This window comes from Onychomys torridus, chromosome 8 (assembly GCF_903995425.1).
Source record: "Onychomys torridus chromosome 8, mOncTor1.1, whole genome shotgun sequence".
Taxonomy (NCBI): domain Eukaryota; kingdom Metazoa; phylum Chordata; class Mammalia; order Rodentia; family Cricetidae; genus Onychomys; species Onychomys torridus.
The window spans coordinates 109,068,068-109,085,835 of NC_050450.1; the positions used below are offsets into that span (position 1 = coordinate 109,068,068).

At 44.0% G+C, this 17,768-nt stretch overlaps 1 protein-coding gene across 1 annotated transcript; it reads right to left on the minus strand.

The window, feature by feature from the left end:
* Window positions 1-423: 423 nt before the first annotated feature.
* LOC118588539 (testis-expressed protein 19.2) lies at window positions 424-1,659 on the minus strand. The gene is made up of 2 exons (XM_036194934.1): window positions 1,639-1,659; window positions 424-1,434 (listed from the first exon to the last, which is right to left on the minus strand). Exon 2 carries the CDS (start codon window positions 1,411-1,413, stop codon window positions 424-426), a length of 990 nt encoding a protein of 329 aa, XP_036050827.1. The 5' UTR covers window positions 1,414-1,434; window positions 1,639-1,659.
* Window positions 1,660-17,768: the final 16,109 nt, after the last annotated feature.

Genomic DNA, 17,768 nt, shown 5'->3' on the forward strand with positions numbered 1-17,768 from the left:
CTTCTATGAAAATGTTACAACTTTATTAAACAGAAACGTGCACAGGGCAGAAACTGAACAAACAGCATAAACAGTCAACTGTGAAACCAGGACTTGTGAACTCTCAGAAGAAGCCAAGTTAAGAACATGCATGGGTCAACCACACCTGACTTGGTGTTGTCACATTTCTTGTATCCTCACCTATACCTAAGTCCCCCATAATACTTGATACACAAGTCTTCTCCCTACACATGAAGCAGGTCCTTACCCTCCAAACACTTAACAGTCAACTGAGGACAACTAAACCAGGTTTCTGAGGCCCTCCCCTAAAGATAATGGACATCCTCCTGGACCTGTGGCTGAGCACAGGCCACCTCTGGTACTTCACAGTCCCTGGAGCCCTGGTACAGGAGGGACAATGGAGGCTGCCTGAGCATCATTCCCTCAGTTGTGTGAATCAGGGGAAGGAGAGCGGAAGCAGGGCAGTTCCCTCAGAGAAACAACTTCTATGACAAGCAGCCTCTCCCCTGGTTCCCTGTTCCAGACCTCTGGGGTGTTATTATGCCAGGGCAGGTAGGAATGCACCTTGAAGCCTCCCTTCCGCAGGCTGCAGTCAGCGGGCACCAGCTCCACCCCCAGCTCCGAGGACTCCAGGATGCTCAGCTTCCAGCGGTTCAGGTCCTGCTGTTCAGGTGCATTCTGTAGCTGGGCCACCCTCACCTCACCAGGGTCCAGCAACACCTGCCAGCGCTGGACCCGGGTCCTCACAGCCCAGCAGGGAGTCATTGACAGCAGGTAGCAGATGGCATCGAAGCCACCCAACAGGAAGACGAACTTCAGGTCTACCAGCCAGGCTTCTGCTTCCAATGGATCCATGGGCCAGATGGGGCTCAACTCCAACAATACAGGTTGCCCAGGAGATGGGCTTACATTGAAAATATCCCACCAGGATAGAGGGGGGATAAGCCAGTGGGAGCAGGGAGAAAGACCATCAAATCTCCAGGGAAGGGCCTGGGTCCACTCAGCATCCTCAGGGCCCAGGTCCAGGGGTACAGCTTCCTGAGGCCCCAGCTCAGTGGGCACAGGCTGGGGTCCCAGGGCAATCCCCTCTGTGCCTACAGGGCCCGGTGTTAGGATGCCAGGACCTGTAGAGACAGGAGTGCTATGTGGCAGATGCCCTTGCCCCTCTCCCCAGCTAAGCCCTGACCAAGCCTCTGGCTCAGGTCCTGCTTCTGAGAGTTCCATGGGCTCAGCACCCCACTCTTCCTCTTCCCAGTCTCCCATCTCCAGCATGTTTTTAACTACCAGGAAAGCTGCCCTGAAGCAAGCAAAGCAGATCTTCATCTGGTCTCCGTGGACAAGCTGGTAGAGCCAGGCCGCATAGAGGCAAGACATGCCCTTGGCCCCATGGCGAACGTTGACTGGGGGACACATGGCCCAGGAGCCTGCCTGTAGCTGATTGGACAGAGAGAAGAAGACTTGCTTGACAGTCTCAGGAGGTCAGGTCTACAGGATCTGGGGACCATGTGATGTTAGGGACATGCGGGAAAAGCCGAGAATGGGAGAAACAGGAGAAAATTGGGTGCAAGGGGAGGCCTAGGGTGTTTGGGGCTCCAGGACACAGGGTGGTGCAAGAACTGGGTGCCCATTCAATGATACCTCCTTGGAAGGTGGACGGACTTGAGATTCCAGAAACCTGTCCAGCGGCGCACTGGCTCCAGTGTCTGGGGAGCTAGAAAGGCAAAGAAAATGAGGCGTGGCGCCCCCTGCTGGGCAGCTGCTGAGCCCAGAGGAGGGGAGTGTTGGGGCTCCCTGCTCACCGCACCCCAGCTTCAGCAGCTTCCTCGGCGCTCACTGCCCCGGCCTCACACGTGGGCCTGGCTACCAACCGAAGGAGGCCGGGAAGCGAGGCCAGGACCTCGCCCCTGCCCAGCGCCCTCCCACCCACACCCAGCCGCCCAGGGCAGGCGTCCACCCAACCAGTCCCAGACGCCCCCCAGGCCTTCTTCCTCACCCTCACCTTCCCGGCTGAGCTCCCCGCAAGGCGGCTAGTGGACGCCAAACCAAGGCGGCCTCAGCACAGCACCACCGCCTCGCACAGGGCCATCACCCATGATGCTCCAGCTCATTTGCATATCTCCCATGAGCCCCAACGCAGCCCGCTAAGGCGCTGAGTCACCCTGGCGCCCCAGGGCACGCATGCGCTGCTGCCCGCCTGCACCTAAGCGTCCTGTCCCTGGGTCACTGTCACTTCAAGGGACACGAAGGCCTGGGCCTGGGCCTGGGCCTGCGGCTTGTCTTGTTTGGAAAGAGCATTCGTCCCTGCCTCTTTAGTAACAGTTCTTTACAACTCGTGAAACCGCCCACTCGGCCCTCAACTGCGTTTTGAACACATCTCCCTCTCTCCGGGTCTTTTCGTTCTTAAAGAATTCTCTGTAGTGTGTCTAGAGGGGTTGAGACTCCCGGGAAAACCAAGCAGAAGATACAGGTTTCCAGGGGCCTCTCCCCGGAGCTCAGCCTTCACTGCAGAGACCTGCTTGTTAGCATCTGCAAGCCGCGCTGCTGGTGTCACCTCCTCGAGGAGGAGCTGGCAGTCCATTCCCGACATCCCACAGGTCTGCACCCGGGTACGATGATGTGCCATCACAGGGACACGGGGAGCAGTTTCTCGCTCTACAGATGCCTTTGGCCCCTGTCCTCCCCAGGCCCTCCAGTCACCGACATGATCTCTGCACCTATTCTGTCCAGAATGTCACAAGGCTGACTGGCCTTGAGCAGCAAGAAATTATCTCAGTTTCCTTCCTTGGGAACACATGGCTAGGTTCCCTAGGTGCCTGGGGCAGCAGGAAGCAAGTTTGCCCTCAGGGGTCAGTAATTCCCCATTAACTGGGTATACCTGTTGATCCACTCACCTCTTAATGAACAGCCAGCTGCTTTCTGGGGTTTGGTAATTTGGTGTGTGTGTGTGTGTGTGTGTGTGTGTGTGTGTGTGTGTGTGTGTGTGTGTGTGTGTGTGTGTGTGAGAGAGAGATTTGGTGTGTGTGTGTGTGTGTGTGTGTGTACCAACTTTGTGTTGGTTTGCTGACCTTAAGCTTTTGTGTCCTCTGAACACACACAGTGGAACACAAATGCATTGTGCGGCAAGCCAGTTGTGTTGTATGAAAACAACAAGCAGCTGGCTCTTCCTTCAGGACCAAATTGTTGCTGAAGCTCCATGACTTTGCAAGTCCTGGAAAATGTTAGCTGTGACAAGAAACAACTTGTAGTGAATGGCCATAAACATGGAAAACTGTTTTATCACAGTTCTGGAAACTGCAAATTAGGATGCAAGCTTGATGAGAGTTACATTCTGCTCAGCCATCCTTTTGCTCCAGTCTCCTTTGTCTGAAAAGGGGCAGGGTTTCTAAGGAATCTTTTTATAAAGGGAACTGGGTTGCAGAATGGCCCAGTGGCAGAGCTCTTTCCTAGCACATTCAGTCCCCCATCCCTCAAAAAAAAAAAAAAAAAAAAAAAAAAAAAAAAAAAAAAAGCATAGCAAGGCAGTGGTGGCACAGGAAGCAGAGGAAGAAGGATCTGTGAGTTCGAGGCCAGCCTGGTCTACAGAGTGAGTTCCAGGACAGCCAGGGCTACACAGAGAAACCCTGTCTCAAAAAACATAATACAAGAACAACAAAAATTTCAAAATCACAGAAATGTACTCATCCCATTTATAAGAGCTCAGCTCTCCTAGCCTGATTACCTCTGCAAGGTCCCACTCCTGACCACACTAGCTTAAGGGTTTGAATTTCAATAGACTGTGGAAATGTGTGGGTCTCGAGCCTTTAGACCTCAGCAGACATTTGCAGATTTCCATGTTTGTTAAGTTTGAGTATCTTCTTCAGTGAGGTGTTTTTGTGTTTTGTTTTTTGTCTTTTGCCAGTTTTTAAATTGATCTGTCACACGGTTGAGCTTAACAGTTCTTTGTATATTTTCATCATTTGGTGCTTTGTACCATGTAAATGGGCACAACTGTGATAAAACAGTTTTTCATTCACTACATGTTTTTGTCACAACTAAAATTTTCTAGGACTTGCTTCAGCATCCATTTGGTCCTGGGACTTGTTTCTGGGATACATATCAAGACTCTGCCCCTCCAAACAAAATGTTTATTATGAAAACACACCTGTCTTAGTAGTTGTTCTATTGCTTGAAGAGACAGCATTACCTAGGCAGCTCATAAAAGAAAATCTTAAATGGGGGCTTGCTTACAATTTCAAAGGCTTGGTCTGTGTCATCATGGTGCAGAACATGGTTGGGAGCATGTCAGCACTCATGATGCTGGAGCAGTAGCTGAGAGCTACATATATCCTGACCTGCAGGCCAAAAGAAAAGAGAGAGAGAGAGAGAGAGAGAGAGAGAGAGAGAGAGAGAGAGAGAGAGTCTGTCCCTGGCATGGCTTTTTTTCTTTGTTTGTTTGTTTTTTGAGACAGGGTTTCTCTGTGTAGCTTTGCACCTTTCCTAGAACTCACTTTGGAGACCAGGCTGGCCTCAAACTCACAGAGATCCACCTGCCTCTGCCTCCCGAGTGCTGGGACTAAAGGCGTGCGCCACCACCACCCGGCCCCTGGCATGGCTTTTAAAACCTCAAAATCTACCTGAGTGACACACTTCCTCCAATAAGGTCACACCTCTTAATCTTTCTAATCCATTCTTATTCAAGCCACCACAGCATCTCTCTACTGGAGAGATGCTTCCATCATGCCAGGCCTGGGAACTGAGTTCTGACGCACAGAACCCACACAAAAACTGTTTGGAGTAGGGCATACACCTGCTCTCCGAGAGTTGTGACAGGGACAGAAACCTCCAGAAGCTGTTGGGACAGCTAACCAGCAGCAGTGAACAAGAGAAACCCAAACCAAACAGAAGGTGAGCGGGAATAAGAAATGGCTTATTCTGGAGCCAATTGAGTGACTGTGGCCCTGTAACACAGATTTAAGTTACCACAGTTCTGTGTTTTGATATGGTAGCAGTTTCATAAAGTGTTTATAGTAACAGAACACAGATAATTCCTCATTGGTGGAAACATCAGATAGGTGGATTGCTGCTCAAATTTCTAATTGGTCTTTTAATAAAAACAAAAAACAAAACAAAAAACCCAAAAAACCTGGAGCCAGATTTATGGTAAATGCTGAAAGATCAGAGAGATGAAGGAACAAGCCACTGCCACATCTCACTTCGCCAACTCCACAAATCCTCTGTTTGAATGCCTCTGAGTCCTCAGCCAAAAGGCCTCAGCCGAAAAAAACCTTTAGTTCCTATCTCCTCACACCTTATATACTTTTCTCCTCCCAGCCATGTCACTTCCTTCTTGGTGCTGAGATTAAAGGCATGTGTGCTTCCCAAGCAAAGGCATGAGATCTCAAATGCTGGAATTAAAGGCATGTGCCACCACTGCCTGGGTCTATGTTTAATCTAGTAGCTTGTTCTCGAGAGGCCTGGGGAACCAGACCAGAGCCATGACAGGTTTCTAATGGCTCTGCCAGGGGCCAGGCCTCAGTTTCAGTTTACTGGAACTGGCTGGAGCTGAGCAAGCAGTTCTCAGGAAAACCTCAATTCAGGGGTAACAAATCAGCAGGTGCCCCACAGCCTTCTGCTGGCTCAGCAGGAGCCCCCCAGCCTTCTGCTAGCTAAAGATAGCTTTCCCTACCTTGCAGCTAGAAGGTCCCTAACCACTAGAGCTTCCCACCAATCAGCCCCTATACTAATCTTTCCTCTACCAATCAGCACCAGATTAATCCCTCCTCCCTGGAATTCCTCTAACTCTGCTTAAAAGGAGCTTTCAACCTCCCTTTGGGGTCACTATTTGCTAACCCAACATGTTGGAAATAATAAATGCTCTTGCTGATTTTATATGTGACTCATCATCTTTCTTGGGGGCTTCTCTCAGATCCTAACAGTTCTGTTCTCTGATCTTCAGGCAACTTTCATTAGGGTACACAATATCTCACCATAGTGGATTACAGTAATGTGGAGAAATCTCTGCTACAGGCTTCAAATGCTATCTGAGGACATACTCAGATTGATGAACTCTAGGGGTCTGTTCATGCGTTCCAAAAGGATTTACCTATTATTCACAAAGTTAATCATAGGCAGAGGAGAGTGAGGAATGACTGTTTAAGAGGCTGAGCTAGCTCAAGGTATTTGGCCTGCAACGTTCTAACCACTTCACAATAACTGGTGTTCCAGTGTTGTGCAAGGCTCAATGGAGGTATGGCTTCCATTTGAAAACTTTATTTATCCTGTTTGCCAAGCATCACATTTTGTGCATATGGAAGCCAAATATTATTCCAAATATTATTTCAAGTTCCCCATTGTTAGGAAGGCTCATTCTTAGAATCTGACATAGATGAGTCTGAGAAAACAGCAAAGCGGTTTTTAGAACAGAGTAGCTGAAAAGTCATCATGGGTGCCTGGAACTGAGCTCCAAGCCTCTGGAAAAAAAAAAAAAAAAAAAAAAAAGAAACCATCTCTGAGCCTCTGAGCCATCTCTCTGGCACATCCCATTATGTATTTTTTTTTTTAAAGATGGAATACCTTTAATAGATTAGTTGAAAGATTCAGTGTTTATTATGAATTATAAACCTGTTTCTTTTCATAAAGTAGAACTCTTTCTAAAATTTAACGTCTTTGTTGACTCCTTGGAAGTTTCACATCATTCACCCCAATTCTGCTGCTCACTTCCTGGTCCCCCCATACCCTCCACTCATCTGTGGTGATATTTTATTTGTGCTCTAATAAATAAAGCTTGCCTGGGGATCTGAGCTCCAAACCAGCCACTATATAAAACATAGAGGTCAGGCAGTGGCACACACACCTTTAATCCTAGCATTCAGGAGGCAGAGATTCATCTGGATCTCTGTGAGTTCAAGGCCACACTGGGAACAGAGCCAGGTGTGGTGGCACATACCTTTAATGCCAACACTAGTTAACCATAGAAGTCTGGAGGTCTGTACAGACAGACCGGAAGTAATAGAGCTGGGCAGAAAGAGGAAGTGATGCAGCTGGGCAGAGAGAGGAAGATGGTGGGACACAGAAAGGTATATAAGGCATGAGTATACAGGAAGTAGCTCTCTTGGGTTGAGGATTTTCTAGTGGTAAGAATTTGTGGCTGGCTTGCTTCTCTGATCTTTCAGCTTTCACCCCAATATCTGGCTCTGTTTTTTTTTTTATTAATAAGACTATTTAGCAATTCACATTACACTCATCCCTGCTGAGCCCCCCACAAAAGAAAACAAAACAAAGTAAGCAAGTAAGCAAACAAAAGCAAAAACAAACAAAAAACAAAACAAAACGAAATCCAAAACAGAGAAATCTCTTCTCTTCTCCTTCTTTCCTGCCTCTGCAACACCTCTTCATCCATCCTGGTGGCATTGGAAGTCTTGGTGTGCCATATAGTACACCTCTTTGTCCCATCAGCTTTACTGGCAAATGTTCCTTGCAATGAGTCACTGGTCTGGTTCAAGACCTCTGGTTTCTGGCACACCACCATCACTGGATCCTCACAAGAACTCCTCTGGGATATCCTGTAGCCTCTCCAAATCTTGGAGATCTTGTGGGTATTGTTCCACAGCACCAGTCCCTTCACTAGCTCCAACAGGTCCTAGATGGGGTAGATGCTAGGGTGGGTTAACCCAAGGCCAGGCTATGGGTCTGAGTGGTAGCCAAGCTGGTCAGTCTAGGCCTCCAGGGCCACCCACCTCGGGCAAGGGGGCGGAGCCTGCTCCCCTACAAGCATGCCCTCAGGGGTAGTTCACCCTCACCTGTGGTAAGGGTACCATCTCTCCCTAGTGCAGGAGCCAGCTCTCTTGCTGCAGTGTCCAGCGAGAGACAAGGCCAGCTTTCCCAGGACCAGTAAAGGGCAGGGCTGGCTCAGCATGGCCCTCTGATTTTATTTCAAATGGTTCCTTTGTCCTCCTGAGGTGACACAGACCACAGATGTCAACATAGACCCTGGCTGCAGCTGGTCCACGGACCCAGACATGGCCCTAAGCAGAAGCTTAGGGCAAGACAACATCCTGGCTCTGGGTAGAAGAGATAGCCACTCAGGTGGGAATGGTTCTGGTAGCTGTATGGCCACTGGACACCACCAAGGCCTTAGGTTGCATCCCTAACCCTGGGCCTTTATGTGACCTTTGGTAGCAATACATGGTCCTTGGCAGCAGCTGGGTCTGATTGTCACCACTGCCCCAGCTGCACTATGACCCTGAGACACCAACATGGCCCTCAATTCTCGGGTGTCTGCATGGCCTTTAATGGTAGCAGGAGCATTGGACAACAGCACAGACCCTGGCTGCAGTGGGGCCATGGACCCTGACATGGCCTTCAGCTACAGCTCTGGCCTGGACATCACTATGACATTGAGTAGCAGCACAGGCCACTCAGATCTGGATGTATACTGGCCTTCAGACACCAACCTGAACTCAGGTGGTTGATCTGACCCTGGGCATCCTCATAGTGCTTGGTGGCAACAGGAGCCACATACGTCAATCCAGATCCTGGTTGTTATAGGGCCACGGACCCAGACACAGCCCTCAGCAGCAGCCTGGGCCTGGATGACACCATGGCCCCAGGTGGCAGCAAAGGCCACCCAGATCAGTACAGCCTCAGTGGCAGCATAGCTCGTGGACCCAAACACGGCCCCAGGAGGTGGCCCAACCCATTGGAATCAGCATGGCACCCAGTGGCAACAGGGGCCGTGGACATCAACAGAGACCCTGGCTGCTATAGGACTGGGGACCCAGACATGACCCTTCGCAGCAGCCCTGCCCAGATACCACCATGGCCCCAGGTGACAAGCAGACCTCCAACATTTGCCCACTGCTCACCATCTTCATTTCTTCCTTTCTACATCTTTCCACAGCATATGAACCATTCTGATTCTCTCTCCCATTTCCCCACCACATATTTCCTTATCATAATAAGGCCCACATGCCTGGTGCTACAAGGTGCCAGGCAGGCCCATGGCTATCTTCCCATCAGTCAGGGCCTTGAGGACCTCAGATGGCTAGACCTGGTCTGAGTGGAACGGCATCAGGCGGGGGTCCCATTATGTGTTTTCAATAAAGAGGTGACTTCTCTTTGAAGTGCATTTACCAATGTGACTAGAACAGGGAATTTGCTCATTTTTAAAAGTAGATTGACTATATGATTCCCCCTGTATCTAACAGGGTTGGGCTTTTTTTTTTTCTATAGAATTTTTTTTGTATGGAGTATTTAAAAGAATCAATTATACTTTACCTTTAGATGTTTTTTTCTTTTGACCGATTTGACCTTATAGTTATAATTTTGTGCAGAATGACTGGCTCAAATTTTTAGGAAAGAATGGTCTAAAATATTTAAATTATTCTAACTCTTATTTATGAATGATACTTCAATGGGTTTTATTACTCTAGAAAATTAGAGTTCCAGGATAAATCATATAATTTTACAATATTATTTTTAATTCCCTTTTAAGAAAATCATCTTTTCCAATGTTCCAACTATTTTTACTGACAGATTAAAAACAAGAAGTTTGCCATGCCAGAAATTAGGATTTATAGATCTTGTGAGCATAACAAAATGTTATTTTTTTATTTTAACAGTCAAAAGGGAAATGGAACTCTACTAGGAGTTGAAATAATATTGGCTATTTCCTTTTATTAGCAAACTATGAATATTGTTAAATTAATTTTTTAATCCTGGCTAATGGCACTATAGAACAATTTATTTGTTTTTGTTTTTTTAATTTTTGCTTTTGTTGTTTTGCTGTGGGATGGTCTTTCTGTTTGCTGTGAATATGTGTTGCTCTCATTGGTTGATAAAAAACTGTTTTGGCCAATAGCCAGACAGAATAAGGGTAGGCAGTACAATCAAACTGGAGATGAAGAAGGGCGGAATCAGAGCAGATGCCAGCCAGCCACCAAGGAAGCAAGACATACAAAAATGAACTAACAAGCCATGAACCACATGGCAAAACATGGATAAGAAATATAGATTAAATTAAATGTAAGAGCAAACTAGCAATAAGCCTGAGCCATTAGCTAAACATTTATAATTAATTTAAGCCTCTGAGTGATTATTTAGAAATGGCTGTGGGGTAGGGTGGGACAGAGTAAAGCCTCCATGTACATATGGCACCCAACATTTGGCAACTCCATCCACATAAAACCTGAGAGAGTTTTTAAAAAAGGTTCTAAAATGGAGCCAAGAGCAGCTTCCTAGTTCATGGCTCTCATGTGGGCTGCAGTACAGAGACCCATCCCCCTGGCTGAGGAGGCATGCATGCTGAAACATGGCAGATTCCCACCAGATCACAAGGGTGGCGGTACAAGCACATGCTGCATGGTGGGTTTAAGACTTTTGCTCAGACAGATAAAAAGGCTAAGCAGAAAAATCTCTAAACAGGTTCCAATATGGTTTACAATATGTATAGGCTTAAGAAAGAAATAAAAGCCACGTGGGGGGGGAAGAGGCAGGCGGATTTCTGTGAGTTCCAGGACAGGCTCCAAAGCTACACAGAGAAACCCTGTCTCAAACAAACAAACAAACAAACAAACAAACAAATAAATTTATAGAAAGGAATAAATAATTAAAAAATAATAAAATCTTTAAAGAGAAAAATAAAGTCATAAAAAAGAATTAGCCAGGCCAGGTGGTGGTGGCCCACACCTTTAATCCCAGCACTTGAGAGGCAGAGCCAGGGGGATCTCTGTGAGTTCAAGGCCAGGCTGGTCTATAGAGCATGATCCAGCACAGGCACCAAAAACTACACTGCCTCAAAAAACCAAACCAAACAAACAAACAGACAAAAACAAACAAGAATAAGTCACATAGAAATGGAAAATACACAGGGAGTCTGTATCCAATATGTTATTATGTTGAATTTGAATTTTTTGATGGCTGATGGGAAGAGACAGCTGCTGGGAGACATGGGATTGAAAGGGAAACTGATGAAATATACCAACCTAGATATTTTAAGAGTGCCTTAACTTTAAAACAGAAGTAAAAAATATATTTGTAAAATGGAACTTAAAAGATGTATTGTTGGGGTTGGGGATTTAGCTCAGTGGTAGAGCGCTTGCCTAGCAAGCACAAGGCCCTGGGTTCGGTCCTCAGATCTGGAAAAAAAAAAAAAAGATGCACTGCTTTGGAGAAGCGGTTTTGCTTTTGTTTCCACAGGAAACAAGAGGCTGTGGATTTGCTCCAGGTTAATATGGATCAGATTTGATCAAGTGAGACCTCCTGAACCTTGACAGATGATATCTATCAACAAAGGTTATAGCTAGTCTTCCCATGACTTTGCCATTATCTCAGATTTTCTCAGGGTCCCCATAAGACTACCAGAACCCCTAATCAACAGGAAGTAGTCTAAAGAACTATGCCCACATTCCCAAAATATTATTTATGAATGTTTGTTTTCATTTAAGGGGGGGTTGGTTACAAATTGTTATTGATCATAGTCAATCTCTTTTTAAAAGAAGAAAAGAGGATATGACATAGAAACAATGGGCTTGCTGGAGAGATGGTTCAGTGGTTAAGAGCACTGACTGCTCTTCCAGAGATCCTGAGTTCAATTCCCAGCAACCACATGGTGGCTCACAACCATCTATAACAGGATCTGATGCCCTCTTCTGGCCTGCAAGGACACATGCAGATAGAACACCGTATGTATAATAAATGAATAAATCTTTTAAAAAAATGATGAAAAAAGGGTAGATTATTAAATCTACTTTAATCCAAAAAAAACTGTTAATCTCAAAATATTTTACATTCGTATGCATTTTAGTTTACTGATACAAATTTAACATCAATTTTGTTACACTGTATGTATATTTCTACTCTTGTTTAAGGTATTATATTCATGAAGCTCATTTCAAAATGTAATGCATAATTTTAAAATATAGCTTAATAATAGTCATCTGTAATAGTCAAACTTATAGCCATATTTGCTAGGTTTTCTAGGTATACAAAGATATATTTCAATTAGATAGGCAGTCTTCAAATACTTCAAAGACCTACAGAATATGGCATTTAAAATGTTTTAAGAACTTAGACTTTCTCTACAGTGAGACACATCTACTTCTGGCAGCACCAATTAATTCAAATAGGATGATGGGTATCAAAGAAACTTATGGAGTTTGCTTTCAATGTAGCAAAGCTAGCCATTTGGGCAAGAAACTGCTCTTGCCTGGATTGCTTGACAGTATGCTATATAAACTGGACATGCAGGACTCACAGGAAGATGACTGCTAAACTTTGCCAAAACAAGGCAGGATGGTCCTTCAGGTTCCTGCTTCACAGAAGAAGCTGCCAGACATGCTGCAGGACACAGAGGAAAGTGACTGAAGAACTTTGCCAATATAGGCAGGACAGTCCTTTAAATTTCCTGCTTCACTAAAAAGTCTACCAGTTACTCTAGACCTGTAGGCTGAAGATGGGTGTCCCAATGGTACAGAAGAACTTTGGGTGACTGTCCAGGCAGCCAGATGTGTCTGTCATTTCTAGAGTTTTGGAAGTTGCTTGCAATGTACTTCCTGTTTACTCATATAATATTATATTATAATATTATATCCTTTTGGGATCTTTGATGGAGTTGAAGACTAGATAGTTATAATTATAGTTTTCCTTAGTTATGACAAAGGGTATATTAGATATAAAATTTTAGACTGAAAAATAGGATAGATTATAGAGCATTTTCTTTAATTTTACCAAATACAAATAGACTAGATATTATAACTATAATTCTTGCTTGATAACTGTTTTGTTATATATAATTTTACTATGTTAAAGCTAAATCCTTCCTTTTTGATTAGACAGAAAGGGGGAAATGCTGTGGGATGATCTTTCTATAAGCTGTGACTATGTGTTGCTCTCATTGGTTGATAAATAAAGCTGTTGGCTAATAGACAGGCAGAATAAAGTTAGGCAGCACAATCAATCTAGAGATGATCAAGGCAGACACCAGGAAGCAAGATGTATAAAAATGAGGTAACAAGCCATGAACCATGTGGCAAGGCATAGATAAGAAATAAGGGTTAGATTACATGTAAGAGCTAACTAGTAATAAGCCTGAGCCATCAGCCAAACATTTATAGTCAATATAAGTCCCTGAGTGATTATTTGGAAGAAGCTGCAAGATGGGGCAAGACAGAGAAAAGCCTATGTGCACATTGTTTATTTTGGATTTTTAAAGACAGGGTCTCTTTACAGAGCCCTGGCTCTCCTATGTCTCACCATGTAGACTAGGCTGGCTTCAAACTCACAGAGACCCACCTGCCTCTGCCTCCTGAATGCTGGAATTAAAGGTTCTAGCCTAATACAATTTAAATATTCTAGCAGTCAAGAAACATTGGCTCTTACCATAGACAAAATACCATGGATAGTGTTATCATTGGATATTAATTCATTTTTTAAATTATAGTTTGGGTAATGGTGGCACACACCTTTGATTCCAGACTCAGCAGACAAACCTCTTGAGTTACAGGTCAGCCAGGACTACACAGTGAGATACCCTTGTGTGTGTGTGTGTGTGTGTGTGTGTGTGTGTGTGTGTGTGTGTTTGTAAAACTATTTTCTAAACATTTTATGTGTACAGATGTTTTACCTGCTTGTGTGTCTTTGTACCACCTGCATCCTGGTGCCCAGAGTTGCCAGAAGAGGGGATTGGGTTCCCAGAAACAGGAGATACAGAGGGTTGTTAACTACAGCATGGGTGCTGAGAACTAAACCTGTGTCCTCTGGAAGAGTGGCCAGTGCTCTTAATTGCAGTCAACAAGGCTGAAAGGAGTTAGAGATCATTTTGACACCTTTTGTTTCCCTTGTTGCCCTCTATGTGATCTTGTCTCAGAGTTTCCCAAGGATACAAAAGCCTATGCAAAACTACCTGACAAATTGAGGAATTTGCACTTGGCATTGTATTGTTGGGAGCTCCTTTCAGGTTGTTTTGAGCATATGGAAATTAACTGGCTGAACTATAATGGAGAGAAATAAAACTGCCCTAGGCAAAGGGATAGTGCTGCAGTCCTTCAAGGCTGGATCCCCCTGCAGCCATGAAAGGCTATATTTATTCTTAAGATGCCTCTGAGTCTTCTTTCCCTGAACCTGTGTGAACCCACACACCAGTGTTGTGATACACAGTGACATTTGGCGTCCAATGTGGGGCTTAAAAAAGGAAAAGGATCTACTAAAGAAGGACAGAGGAACCAGTCATCTTCATGCCTTCAATCCCAGCACTCGGGAGGCAAAGGCAGGCAGATCTCTGTGAATTTGAGGCCAGCCTGGTCTCCAAAGCGAGATCCAGGAAAGGCGCAAAGCTATACAGAGAAACTCTGTCTTGAAAAACCAGGAAAAAAAAAAGAACTAGATGAAGCATTCAGGGTAAGAGGACTCCAGGATCGGCAGGGTTATGGGGAATTTAAACTTCCCCATCTCAGGAGCAACAGAATGTATGGTTGCTAAATACTTGCCAAAATAAGAAACTGCACAATTTTTAAAGCTAGAAATGCACTGGCTCCTGAGATAGGAAATAAGTTTAAAAAAACAACTTTCTCAATTAAAAAAAAAAATCTTCCCAGTAGAAAAGAGGGAAAATTCTCCCCCCACATAAAAAATGGGAAATTTTTTTAATCAAGCAAAAAAAAAAGATTTTCCCAGTAAAAAGGGAAAAAATATTAAAACTAGGCCTAAAGATTATAAGGCCCAGTTTAAAAAAAAAAAAAAGAAAAAAAAAAAAAAGACTCTTCCCAATAGTAATGAGGAAGAAAAGGCTCTTTCCAATATAAAAATTTTAGGATAGCTAAAACTCTGAGCTCTTTCTGCCTGTGAGCACAGAATGTCGGCATCTAAATTACGAAGAATCAACAGGTGGGCCTCATTGCTGCTGGCTGAACAAGCAAACAAGCCCAGAGCTTAAAATTTTGTTGACTGTTTGCTTAACCTTGGTTTAAATGTTTTTTATTTTTCCTTCAGAGCAGGAATAACTCAATATTAAAGATCCCTTCTTGGGAAATGTTTTCTGTTTTTCCCTAATTGTGGGAATAACTCATTATTGGTAGTCCCTTCATGGGAGAAAGAGGAAGTTTAAACAGGCTCAACTTCTGGTGTAGAAGGTTTGCAGTCATGACATGAAATGCTAAGTCAATGCTGTTTGAATTTCCAGAGATATCAACCATTCATTTGTATCAAGGATGTTCTCTTCTTTTGCTTATCTAATAAATGTTCGAATGAATATTTGGTTTTCATGGTAGATAACTAAAGGGACAGGATTCACAATTTTAAACTATATGTTAGATATGCTCTTGTCTGTTGATCATTACTGAGAATTTGGCTCTGCTCTTTAAGTTGCTTTCTAAAATTTCTTGGTTTAATTCTATAGAAATATAACACCTAAAATGGATTGTCTTGTTAGCTTATTAAACAATGTGGTTGCTAGGATAAAAACCCATAAAAATAATCTGTTACTGATGAAGAGGTTACAAAAAATTTTTTTCCAGTAAATACAGGTAAATTGTTTGATCCACATTGTTAATAATTGGTGAGTTGCATTAACATGTTACTTGGGATCTATAAAAAAGGATCCTCTTTTTAAGATTTTATAAAAATACTCCAAAGTGTTGCCTAAAGTTACCTCTTAAACTCCTATAGAGATTGTATTTATTGCTTTTATAGGTGGCATATGTAAAAAGGACCATAGAAATAGAAGCTGGTGATAGAATTGCTCAATTATTATTGCTTTTGTATCTTAAAGGCAAAGTGTGTCTATATACAGAACTGGAGGCTTTGAAAGTACAGGAAAAAAGATGTTTTGGCTAACAATTATCAATGATGAACGGCCTAAATTAAGAGTAAAATTATATGGGATTGAGATTGAAAGATTATTGGATTCTGGTGCTAGATGTATCTATAATTTCATAAGAATACTGGGATCCCAACTGGCCTTTACAAGAAGTCTCCACTCAATTTGTAGGCATTTGAACCTTATCTCAAGTAAAACAGAATGTAGAATGGATTAAATGTGTATGGCTGATACAGCCATAAATTTATGGGAAAGAGATTTGTTACAACAATGGGGATCTCAAATTAATATTCCTATAATTTCAGAATCAGCTTGTAAATTGATGTTTAAATTGGGATGTTTAAACTGATGTTTAATAGAAAAGAGCATCGGAAAAAATTAAAAGGATAGGTCACAGTCTATGCAGGTTATACAAAGGCAAGATAGGACAGGAATTGGCTACCCAAATATAGAGTAGGGGCCACTGTCGATAGCCCAACTTTGTGTCAATATTTTGTAAATCAGCCACTAAAAATGATATGTAAACAATTTCCTCAGTCTATTATTTATCATTATATAAATGACATTTTATTGGCTGCTTCTAATACAGATACCTTAGAAAGAATGTTTAATATAGTAGTGTTAAGATTCTGTCCCCACTCCAGCTGCAGCAGGTAAGCAAGGGGGTCTTACGTCTTGTACGCTGGTGATTTTGTGAGGATGGCATGGTCACACAATCAGTGCATGCGGGGCGTGGCTCTGTAAGCCCACCTGCACATGTTTATGGGAGTTCTTAAAAAGCTGCTCAGCTTTTTTCATTTGCCTAGCTGCCAGACTGCTCTGCACACTACACCTGCTAACCAGATTGGTGAGTTTTCCCCTTTCTGATCCCCCACATTTCCCAAGACTGTAGCCCGAGATCCTTATGCCAGACCCCTAAGGGGTCCTTGGCTGCATACCATGACACATTCTTTCTGTCTCTCTCTCTCTCAAGATTTATTTATTTATTATGTACACAGAAGAGGGTGCCAGAGCTCATTACAGATGGTTGTGAGCCACCATGTGGGTGCTGGGAATTGAACTCCGGACTTCTGGAAGGGCAGTCGGTGCTCTTAACCTCTAAGCCATCTCTCCAGCCCCGACACATTCTCTCTTGATGAAGTACTGAATGCTGTCTGTACTTCCGGGGGACTCCTCTGGTACCTAACCCAGCCCTTACCCCTTCTGTGACCACAATTCAGGTAATTTGTGCTGTTAATGCCAGTCCACAGGCTGCCTATCCTCAAGGACACTTGACATTGGAGCCTAGGATCCGTTTGTTATTTTAGTTTTTTATTTTTTTTCCCCTCTCAGCTGCCATCATGGGACATGGAGGCTTCCTCCTCGTGGTTCCACTTCTCCTCCAACAAATCTTATATGTCCCCAGATACCAGTAAATTTGGTCATGTAAGGGCTGCTTGAACCCCAATATTCATGGGAATTATCTAAGTTCTGCCAGCAAATGGGCAAATGAAGAGTTGCCTTATCCCCATGCTTTTACCTATAACCTCTAAACCTTCCCTTTCTGACTCTCTCTCTCCTGCCCACTTGCATTGCTGAACCTAAGGAATCTCTGACTCCAAAGAAACTCATCTATTCTCTACTCTGTTCTCCAATATCAGACGGGCCTAAGTAGGGCAGGTCTGGAAACAGGCTAGGATGCATGCAAATAAGTTTACTATCAGGACCCACATGGGGATCACAATAATCTGGATGGCTCTTTAGCCAGAGATCAGTTTACAGCCTGCCTCCTGGCGAGTCTTCCTAAAGCTGTCCTCAAGCCACCAAACTATTAAAAAAAAAAAAAAAAATTCAAGACATGGAATAAAATCCATCTCTTGTCTCCCAGAGCTCCCTGACCTTAGGGCTAAAACTTAAGCATCTGGAGAGCAAGGCTCCTGACCCCACAGGCAGAAGTTTCAGCTGTGGAATTTAAGGTGAACCACGAGAGAGACGAGAA

Bases quoted from the DNA above. Each gene is read 5' to 3' on its own strand.
- LOC118588539 (XM_036194934.1), bottom strand. From the start codon at position 1,413: ATGTGTCCCCCAGTCAACGTTCGCCATGGGGCCAAGGGCATGTCTTGC.